The 10851-nt window shown below is 40.0% G+C and overlaps 1 protein-coding gene across 2 annotated transcripts; it reads left to right on the forward strand.

Moving 5' to 3' along the window:
* Nucleotides 1-2702: 2702 nt before the first annotated feature.
* On the forward strand, nt 2703-8827 carry cab39l1 (calcium binding protein 39, like 1). 2 transcript variants are annotated; one of them, XM_061686375.1, is made up of 11 exons: nt 2703-3101; nt 3196-3264; nt 3352-3418; nt 3489-3628; nt 3731-3895; nt 4029-4147; nt 5098-5266; nt 5358-5417; nt 5494-5559; nt 5643-5786; nt 6026-8827. In XM_061686375.1, exons 4-11 carry the CDS (start codon nt 3512-3514, stop codon nt 6215-6217), a joined length of 1032 nt encoding a protein of 343 aa, XP_061542359.1. In that variant the 5' UTR covers nt 2703-3101; nt 3196-3264; nt 3352-3418; nt 3489-3511; the 3' UTR covers nt 6218-8827. The 2 variants fall into 2 exon arrangements, with proteins under 2 accessions (XP_061542359.1, XP_061542357.1); XM_061686373.1 differs by lacking the exons at nt 3196-3264; nt 3352-3418 and having other exon boundaries at nt 2704-3101.
* Nucleotides 8828-10851: the final 2024 nt, after the last annotated feature.

Raw genomic sequence — 10851 nt, forward strand, 5'->3', positions numbered from 1 at the left:
GTCAAGTAAAAAGCCGGGTCTCACCAGTAAAGGGGGAGGTAATAGTGAGCCATACCTCCACGCAATCTTCTTCCAATTGAAGACCCCTGTTCCATGTTGAGCTTCTAAAAAACTATCCTCGTGACGTCAAGAGGTTTGGGTGTATACTTTTCGTCCCTCACTACATAAATACCAAGCATCCTTATTCCATGCAGTGGCCATTTGGCAGAATTGCCACTTACACAAAGGTCGCTGATGGTATAGTGTTACACTCGCCTGACTTTGGTGCAGGCAGCGTGGGTTCAGTTCCCACTCAGTGACAGTGTGAGTGTTAATGGTTTTCCGTGTCTATATGTGTCCTGGGATTGACTGGCGACCAGTTCAGAGTGTTGTCCTCCTTGTGCCAGAAGTCCGCTGGGATAGGCTCCAGTGCCCCGCGACCCTGAACAGGTTAAGCGGTGTTGAGATGGATGCCACTTACACATTCATAATGGACCCAGTTCTACCAGTACACCATGTAGTTAGCCATCAAAATATGCCTAGAACTTGAAAAAAAATCCATCTTCCCTGGAATGCAATGTTTTTGGTGTTATTTGGGCTAACATGTCTCATGTTTGGGCTAACATGTCTCACAACATCATCCGGCTGCGACTTGGCAGCGACAGGCCCACACCACAGAGTTCTGGCAGCGTGCAAGTCCTCAAGAGTGGATAGGTTGCGTACCGATAATTTTTTTAGGCAGTCCTGACTTTATTTTGTCTTTCTTTGTAGCAGCACCAAACCAGACTGTGATGGATTAACACAGAACTGATTTGATGACTGCTGTATCCAACTGCCTCAATAGCTTCTGTGGCAGACTGTACTTCCTCAGAGGCTGCAGGAAGTGTACATCCTTTACTGGGCCTTTTTGAGGACGGAGTAGATGTTGGCCTCCCACTTCAGGTCCTGCAGAGACTGTAATTCCCAGGAACATAAAGGTCTTGACGGTTGACACTGAGCAGTTTGACAGCATGAGGGGCAGCTGTGGCAAAGGATGTTTCCTGAAGTCCACGATCATCTCTACAGTCTTGAGCATGTTCAGCTCCAGGTTGTGTTGGCTGAAATTTCATGTCCTGTCATGTCCATCTCATCAGGGACTTTCATGGTCGCCACCCAGATCAAACTTGCAGGACTTCCATGCCTGCTGGGGGCAGTGCCCTGCGACTCTGACTCACCTTTTAGCTATGGTCTTGGACTACGATCTGGGAGGGGAGGAGCCATCCTTGGACATTGATGACGCACCCTCCTGTTGCTGAAGAGGAGGAGGCCATTATGGACTTTTAGGACGAGTATTGTCCCTCCTTTAGACCCCTATGCCGACCAGTTTCAGTATTGGATTTTTTTGGGATATTGTTATACTGGGAATTCCCTCAGTCCAGTTCTCTGTGAATTCTGTCTTAAAACCACAACAAAGTGTGAGTTTCCCTGTCCCAATTCCTGTTTTCATGGCTTAGTCCAGAAACCAATTTCCGGATTAAACTGCCTGTCACCCATTTGTCACTGAACCTGTCACAGTTGACAGTAGAAGTCATTTCCATTGAATTTTTAATATTTCACCACACAAGACTATGTCAAGAAATGTTATTTCTTAATTTTATGAATAATTTTGGCTATGGGAGTGCTGGTAACCCTTTTTGGGCTCGATCACCAGCTTTTGACCTTTTTAAGTGGATTTCGGGTGATATATGGAAAAACGGTTGGTTGTGTGGCTGTAGGCTGTTCCACTCATCCCAGACAACCAACGTTTCCTGAAAAAAAAAAAAAGACGACGCCTGTACGAGGTGAACCCGATATTAATTAAATATTGACACAACAAAATCTAGGATCATTACTAGAAAGAGATAAATAATTAATTTAATATGTGTCAGTAATGATATATTTCCTTGAATACAGCAGTGCTCGTCAATGCATGCCACGCACGTATGTAGTTTTAATAATTGGAGTTTATTTATTTTATAGTTCACGAACTGGTCATGATGATAATCTCAGATTAACATAATATATATATAGTGAGGTTTTTAAAATGTAAAATGGTAAATTATGGAAATAGTCAATTGCGTTGCATTGTATTGCACGTTATGTCAAGTTGGGTAACAATATGGCGCCCTCTTCTGTCAGTGTTAGTTTTTTTTTTTTTTTTTTTTTTTTTACACAATACTGTTAACCACAGATATGATTATGTAATAGGAACCGACCCTTTCTGAGCTGCGTGCCTACGTTGCCCCTAAGATACAAGGGTCATAGTGGTCAGTGCATTGCATGTGGCTGTAAAACCAAAAGACCAAGGATGACAGTACATTATGGTGCATACGATTGCGTACAACACCATATAATTACGACAAGGGAAATGGGAGTAACTTTCCATACGTAAAATATATTTTTGGGCTTTTTTCAATATTATGTCTTGATAGCACACGATTTGGCGTTGACAAAAAAGTAAACCTCTGAAAATCGGAAATAAATTAGCAAGAAAACGATCAGGCGTTGACAAAAAAACTCATGAAAATCGGTTGAGAAATTAGCAAATTACGATTTAATTACAATGCGCATACATTACCTTTGATAGGAACGTCCACCTTTCCAACATGGCCGCCACATGGGCACGTTGGTTAGCTGGGTTGCTAAACCGCGCTTGCATTTCTAATCTTCATATCTTTGCTGTTAACACGATTGGCTAGAATGGATGTCAGTCATTCTGTGGGACAAAACATACCCACCCAGTGTCCCCGAAAAGAGGAGAGAGGACGAGCGTTTCAACAACAGTAGACAACGGGGAAATGAAGTTGCCAGTCAGGCCAGCCAGCTAGCTATCTCCTTTAAACTAGGCTGCCAGCTAATTAGGTGATAACTGGCAGGTTTAGATTAATTAGCACCGCAACGATGGTCCTCCGTCAGAGAATATTGTAGCCGCATTTTGTTACGAGTCGCCGGGAATATAACGCTTCTGGTCTGAGATAAGATTACATTTAAATGTAGTCTTACCGTGGAAAAAACAGCAAAGAAGTAACAACTTGATAGCCTACTAGCTAACATTTACCCACCTAGCTTCCTACAACGTCAAAACTACACTTCACATTTGGTCGGTGAGTTTTGACACTCGAGAATGAATAATCTGTGTGTTTTACGTCGTGTTCACTCCGCGTAGTATAGAAGATTGCTTGTTTCTTGCTACTACAGGTCACACGCTCGTTAAACTTTGCCGATGAACATTGCTGCAGCTGTGACATCGTTTTCTACTAGACACCGGTGACAATTGTTTAACTTTGATGAAAAGTTAATAAAGAACGTCGATGTCGTTGGTACTAGCTAAGTGTTATGGTCTGGTTTTAATAGTTTGCTACCAAGTGTCGACTTTCAACTAGAGACTAACCTACTGGCGCCGTGGCCTTGCTTTCCACAGGTGTGCGTTTTGCATCCATTTTCTGGTACTCTTTCAGTGGGACATCACAGTTGTATTTTTTGAATGACAGGGCTTGGATAACCTCATTCAGTCATGCCCTTTCCTTTCGGGAAGTCTCAGAAGAGTCCAGCAGAAATAGTGAGGAGTTTGAAAGAAAATGTGGCATACATGGAAAAACTGGACGCTGGGGAAAGTAAAAAGTGTGAAAAGGTCAGCACTTGTCTATGGTAACTGTTTTGAAATGATTTGTGATCATTTGAATACTTGTAACTTGGAAATGAGTGCCTCTTAATTTAGTTGCACGCTTCCCAGGTGGCAGAGGAAGCTTCAAAAAATCTAGCTTCCCTGAAGGAGGTACTTTGTGGGACAGGTGACAAAGAGCCTCAGACCGAAGCAGTGGCTCAGCTTGCACAGGAGTTGTACAACACCAACCTTCTCATTTCACTCATTGCAAATTTGCAAAGGATTGACTTTGAGGTAGGAAACATGCTCCTCATTTCTTTGTGTTTGCAAAAAGGATTGTTTTGCGAGCAATAAATGGATCAATGTCTAAAGCAAAATGATTTTTTTTTCATATTGTAACCAACTTTGGTTTTATATTTTTACACAGGGGAAAAAGGATGTGGTTCATCTGTTCAGTAATATAGTGAGACGTCAGATTGGCACGCGCACTCCCACGGTAGAATACATCTCTACACACCAACAGATCCTCTTTATGCTTCTAAAAGGGTAAGTCCCTCTTGTTTGATTCACATCAGTAACAAGAGTACATTAGTAAGAGTATTTTAGCCAATCATATTAACACCATGAGAATGTTTGACATGACTTTCCCTTAACATGCATTTAAAATTTAAAATTTACCCAGCATATGTACCAATAACTCCCAGAGAACGAGCTTGAAGACATGTAAAAGAAAGTAATGATTGTCAAAAGCTAATTTTAAAGCTGTCTCAGACGGACGGAGCAGTCTTTTTTGTGAAAAAGATTGTCTATTGTGGACGTACAGTTTGTATTGAGTTAGTCAGCTGAGTCTGCTCTCTGACAGATGGGGCTCATTTGTCTGTCCTAGATCAAATAATGCAGTATAATAAGACTTTTCTGCAGTAACGCATCCCTCCCGGAAGCATTTAGTTACTTTAATGGTCTCTTTGCACGCTGCAATTTTCAGATATAATTAGGGATACACCAATTATTAGCCAGGCCGATAGTCAGCATTTTAACACACACCAGCATCGGCCTTTTATTAAAAAAAAATAATAAATAAATAAAAAAAATCCAACAGCCGATAACAAATCAATTTAAAACTGGGTAAACTTCACGAAAACTTCTCTCTTTCAATGTAAATCAAGAAAAAATAAAAATAATCATGTTTCATCAGTCACGTTTATGTAAGCGCTCATGTGCTGATTCTGTTGCTTTGACATGATTTTTGCAACTGTCTTCTTTTTATTTCTACCATCCTCAAAAAGAATTGCTCACAAAGATATTTTAACAAACAGTATGAGTATCTCAAGGGCTTTCTTAGCATTAAGAGGCGTGTTTCTTGACCTCCGCTGAACCCCTGAGATTGACTCAACGAACCCCTTGGGTTCGTTCGAACCCAGGTTAAGAACCACTGCTGGTTAATATGGAATTTTGCTGATAACCAAAACTGACTTGTGTGGTCTCCACCTGTACAGATATGAGAATGCAGAAGTGGCTCTGAACTGTGGAATGATGCTGAGAGAGTGTCTTCGCCATGAGCCCTTAGCGAGGACGATTCTCCTCTCTGAAGAGTTCTACTATTTCTTCCGATATGTGGACCTCTCCACCTTTGACATAGCATCAGATGCTTTTGCATCGTTCAAGGTATGCTAGGATTGTTTTTTTTTTTTTTTTAAATCCTGTCTATTCAGGATTGTAAATTAGTTCTTGAAACAACCTGATTTTCCCCTGGCAGGATCTCCTCACAAGACACAAGCTTATGTGTGCTGATTTCTTGGAGACCAATTATGACCGGGTAAATGCTCAAATTTCCTCAACAGAAACCATGTTGTGACTTTATCTTAATATGCCTTTTGCAAAATGTTTGCAAGGTATTCACAGAATATGAGAAGCTCCTGCATTCTGACAATTACGTCACCAAACGGCAGTCATTAAAGGTACTGCCTTTTCAGCTTTAATATGACTCGAAAATAGTTTAAATATATGCGGTCTACAATTAAGCTTGTAAACAAAATTTCAGCTCTTGGGGGAACTTCTGCTGGATAGACACAACTTCACAGTCATGAAAAAGTACATCAGCCGTGCAGAGAACTTGAAACTGATGATGAACATGCTACGGGATAAAAGTCGCAACATCCAGTTTGAAGCGTTCCATGTTTTCAAGGTGAGTGGTCTGTTTACAATTGTTCCAATGTTAATGTAACATTCTCTTTGAACTTGTTTGAGAAATTCTCTGGTTGGTTGTTTTCTTTGGTTATCGTTGATGCAGTGATTTATTTTGTATTGTATTTGTTATAAGATTAAATCAAATAGTATGGGAGTAAACATCCTGAAATAGACATTGGCATGCACTTATCTATTGTCTGCTTAACGACAAGAAACATTTCATGTTGGCTCTCAAAGGTATTTGTTGCAAACCCCAGCAAGACTCAGCCAGTGCTGGACATCCTCCTGAAGAACCAGGCCAAGCTGGTGGAGTTCCTGAGCAACTTCCAGACAGACCGGTCAGAGGATGAGCAGTTCTGTGATGAGAAAAACTATCTGGTCAAGCAGATCCGAGACCTTAAGAAGCCCACATCTCCCGAAGAAGCTTGAGGCTGCAGGATGGAGTGCTCCAAAAGTGGTAGATGCAGTCGTGGCGGCCAGCGTTTAGACATGCTTCTGTAAGGTTTAGCGTTAACTGCAAAATATAGGGATGAACTAAAGATGACTTCTGTCTATTTTTAGTTTGGATGGGATTTGCAAATAACAACCTGAGTTGGGCAAAGAACTCTTATATAAACCGTAGTGCTTCTTAAGTGTTAAAATGCCCTTTCTTATAATGTTGGACCTTAAACTGTTTCTATTCCACATTTTTGCCAGCACAGACCATAGAATGAAAACACCCTATTGGTAGCATTTGGTCCGGCAGTAAGATAATGACAGAATCTCATCTGTTTTTTGACTGAAAAACTGATGGGCAATTCATTTTTCAAAAAGATCCAATCCAACCCCTCTCATAAAAGGATCTGATTCATTGCCTTATTGTTCAGTTTCTTTCATCTGAGGATTTGAACAATGTCGAAACACAGCTTTGGCATGTGGATCATATTAACCAAGTTTGCACATTGTCATTCCTGGTGCCTAATATGTCTTTTTTAGGCCTTAGTCTGCATTTTGCGCTCATAGAGGTTAGCGAGGAGATTACCAATGCATTTGCAAGCACAGGAAGAGAAAATCAAAGCAGCAGAGGAATTAATTGATTGTGAGGTGATTTTAGCCCAGTGCTCAGCGGGGCTAGCATGTCTGAAATAGAAACAAGGCATCAATTAGTGCTGCGGGGTAGCCGCCATCCGTGCACCATGAACACAATATGCCAATTGATCTCACTGGGAGGACCTTGTTCCACCCTCACATTGTCATGTACATGGTATTAGGGCCACACGGAAAAGCAAAATACTAATACTAATTTAGCCATCGAATTCTGAGAACACAGTTGGAAATACTTCCTGGATGAAGCCGAAACATTACTTGATTGAAGTCATCATTTGTTTTTTTTTTCTTCATAATTTTGAAGAGAGCAGTTTTTTTCTTCTCCCAATCATGATCTAGAAATGCTTTAACAAATAGTTATTACTTTATATGTATGGTATGTCTCCAGCTTCTGATCTCAGACTGTTTAAGTTTTGACGTTCACTAACTGAATTATGGCTTGAATCTTGGATTTTGTTTCTTTAATATTCCAACTTTATTCCTGTAACTTTACAACTTAGTCTCGTAACATTTTTCGTTGTAGATTTCTGAAGTTTTTTTGTTTGTTTTGTTTTTGTGGGCCTAATACTCATGTATCCTTTTAAATGTAAAAAAAAAAATTACTTCTCAGGCATGACTGATCCCAGGCAAATCTGGAAAGTTAAGATGGCATTTACGCAGTGATGCTGCTAGGATGCACCTTAAGTATTTATGCAGACGCACATAGGAGTCATACCAAAGTCTGTTTTCCAATCAGTTAACATTTAGATTTTATTATTTAACAATGGCATGCCTCACTTTATAAATTTTACTTGATTCAGAAAAATCGAGACTGTCGTAAATTTAATATGAAATCATTTGTTTTGAAATATTTTACTCAAGATTATTTGGCAAATTCTACAACGCAAAATGTACACAGGGTCAAATGTCTTTGTGATATTATTATTATTTTTTAAAATATATGATTGTAATATTGCTTTTGTTCCACTGATGCACTTTTGATGCATCACTCAATCAAGAGGCACTATGTTATGATATGCCTGGTGAATATATTGATTTCCATGCAGTCATCATTTCATTTGGTGTATCTGCTTTACTTCTGCCATTGGGATGAAAATGTTAAATTTCATGATGCATTTGTTTTGTGTGCATAGTCCTCTTTATAGTAAATAGCTAAAAAAGAATAATAATTTCCCCCCCCCCCTTGCTATTACTTGACATTTCAATTTCAGTGGTTTGTATGCATGCATTATGTGATCTCTATATGGTCAAACTTGAACAGGGTTTTCTTGATGGGAAACATTTAAAAAAATATTTAATTAGGTGGTGCCACATGGATGTTATTTCATAATGAATTACAGTGTGGAACCTTTATGTTGAGTGATGCTTTATTTAAAGACATTAAATGGATTATAGCGGTCATGTTCATTTCAATTCTGTGGTTTTAAACCAAACTCTTTATGATAGGTGGATGTGTACACTTCTGTCTTCCAAATTTTGTGTGCAGCAATCATACCTATTAGCCCAAATACACCCAAACAGTATATGTTACGCTTTGTCCAGTGTAAATAGTAAAAACAATATCCACAATAGTTGCTAAGTGTGTATAGTGCAAGTGTCTCTCTCTGTTATACAACCACTCTAGAGGGAGTGCCAAGTAACATTTGGCACCATATTTATATTCTGCTAAAAAACATTTCATGTTTATAGAATCCTCCCTCTGGTTGTGACTGTATACAGTAAATCACTTGCAGGATAGTGACATTAAGTCCTTAATTGTTAGACTAATAAGCAAGATGATGTACTGAATAGTCTTCTAATTAGGGGTTTGACTATTTCCTAATTTTGGTAGTATTTGGTGCCTTTTCCCCGGTTTCCCCATGCGTTGAGTGAGTTACTTTTGGTGTTCTCTGTACATACATTTATAAATAAAAGTGTGAAAGCATTCATTAAATAAACTTTGTGGCAATTTAAGTGAACGTGATCTCCAGTTTGTTTCAGATTCAGAAAGTTGTAGAAGTCTTGTGAATCATGGTTTGCAAATAGTAAACTGTTAATGTGGATTCAGTTTTAACATTATACGAACCCCAATTTCAATTAAGTTGGGATGTTGTGTCAAATGAAATAAAAACGGAATACTATGCTCTGCAAATGTTTTTCAACCTATATTCAATTGAATACACTACAAAAACAAGATATTTAAACTGGTGAATGTTAGTGGGGTTTGTGGGTTGTTGTTGTTGCAAATATTCTCTCATTTTGATGCCTGCAAATTGGAAACTCCACACATCGACCTGAGCCGAGATTTGAAACCTGAACCCTACAACTGTGAGGCAGACGTGCTAACAACTACTTCACTGTGCTGCCAGTTAATTTTTTCTGTGAAGGAATGATGTTCAATATTATATTTGCATATACAAGCAATACCAATCATTTACATATAAAGGTAACTGTCCGGGTGAATAGTTAAATTTCTCAGCTACTAGGACATTTTCCTGAAACTGATGATTGAAATGAGATTTACCAATGAACTATGTTTAACTATCCCTCCATCTTAAAGCAGCTCCAATTGCCTCTTGAATAATGCCCAAATCAACACTTTATGGACAACCAAAGTGGGTTCAACTGTTGAAATTGTTTCATGAAATGACAATTTTTAGTGAAGTGAACTTTGTTCGGGACCCTCATTGATCTTTCGGGTCTTGTTTACCCAAAAGAAGTAAGAAGCAACGCCTCCTTCTCCTCCTGTGTTTGTCTCAGCCTTGTTCAAATCACTGCATGGGACATTCCAGTTTACCAAGAGGGAACCAACATAAAACTTATCTCTGAGCACATTTGTTGTACTGTAAATTATGAATACCTTTAGTACAACTAGTATGTCCACCGTGAATACTCGGTAATGCTGTCTTGAGTGATCTAACATGCAAAATAATCCCTGATTCGTCTACGTCGACGTTACTTTAAACAACTAGACTGATTCAAAGTGCATTTCACTTGAATGATTGCTGCTAAGGTCCGTAAATCGTTGAAAAATGCAAATATGGGCATCTGGTGTTCCCACGAGCTGTCGTTTCCACGCTGCACATAAGGGAGCATGCAGGATGGGAAAGTAGGTCAAAGTTCGACCCCGGAAGAAGGCAAGTTAGGCAACGCTGGTTCCCACAATGAGAGCGGCTGGTGGGGCGCTAACGGTTCGTGGAGGGACAAGAAAAGTCCCGATGCTCACTTTGAACAGTTTTTTTGGGGGAGGGGGGTGATATTTGTGTGCAAATGAGGCGGGCTCCTGCAGACCGAGCAGAAGGGTATGTGGGGGCAGGGTTTGCAAGGGTGAGAGGTCACAAGCTTCTCCTGTGCTGCAGCTTTAACCAGCACACAGACCATTGGCAGGCACATTGCCGGAATAAAACGAATTCACCATGCTGTCGGTATTATTAAATTTGAAATATATATATATATATATGTGTGTATATATATTTTTTGCCGTCCGGTTTCGTTGTTTGCTTTAAAGCGGTCTTTTGGTGGGAATCTACTGTACATCCGCGATGACTGCGTCGCCGGCGCGCCGACCCCACCCCCCACAAAAAGGAAAAACTACTAAAAGATGCTCTCCCGATTTCATGCTTGACAAAACGTTTTGTTTGTGCCCAAAAAATAAAAAAAATAAAAAATAAAAAAGGCAATGCAGGATGCAACGTCTGCGGCCAAGGTTGAGGAGAGTGGAGCTGCTTTGCACGATGGACCTTCTTCTTTTCCACCCTCGTGCAACCAACTAAAAGGTAGGCTGCCCCCCCCCCCCACCGCCACCCCCCACGCGTGTCCCATTCATTGAAGCCACTGTTGATGACCATTCATGAGAGACTACCACTTGCGTATAAAAGTAATGCGAATGCAGGCGTTTTAATGAAAACAAACGTATTTATAATGCGCCCCCCACCCACCTCCCCAGATATTTGTTCATTAAATAATAACGTTGAGACCAAAAACAAATGAGTCATCCT

This window comes from Phycodurus eques, chromosome 9 (genome assembly GCF_024500275.1).
Source record: "Phycodurus eques isolate BA_2022a chromosome 9, UOR_Pequ_1.1, whole genome shotgun sequence".
In the NCBI taxonomy this organism is placed as follows: domain Eukaryota; kingdom Metazoa; phylum Chordata; class Actinopteri; order Syngnathiformes; family Syngnathidae; genus Phycodurus; species Phycodurus eques.

Bases quoted from the DNA above. Each gene is read 5' to 3' on its own strand.
- cab39l1 (XM_061686375.1), top strand. From the start codon at position 3,512: ATGCCCTTTCCTTTCGGGAAGTCTCAGAAGAGTCCAGCAGAAATAGTG. The intron at 5,418-5,493 runs GTAAATGCTCAA...AATGTTTGCAAG, and splicing joins TGGAGACCAATTATGACCGG to GTATTCACAGAATATGAGAA. The intron at 5,560-5,642 runs GTACTGCCTTTT...ACAAAATTTCAG, and splicing joins CCAAACGGCAGTCATTAAAG to CTCTTGGGGGAACTTCTGCT.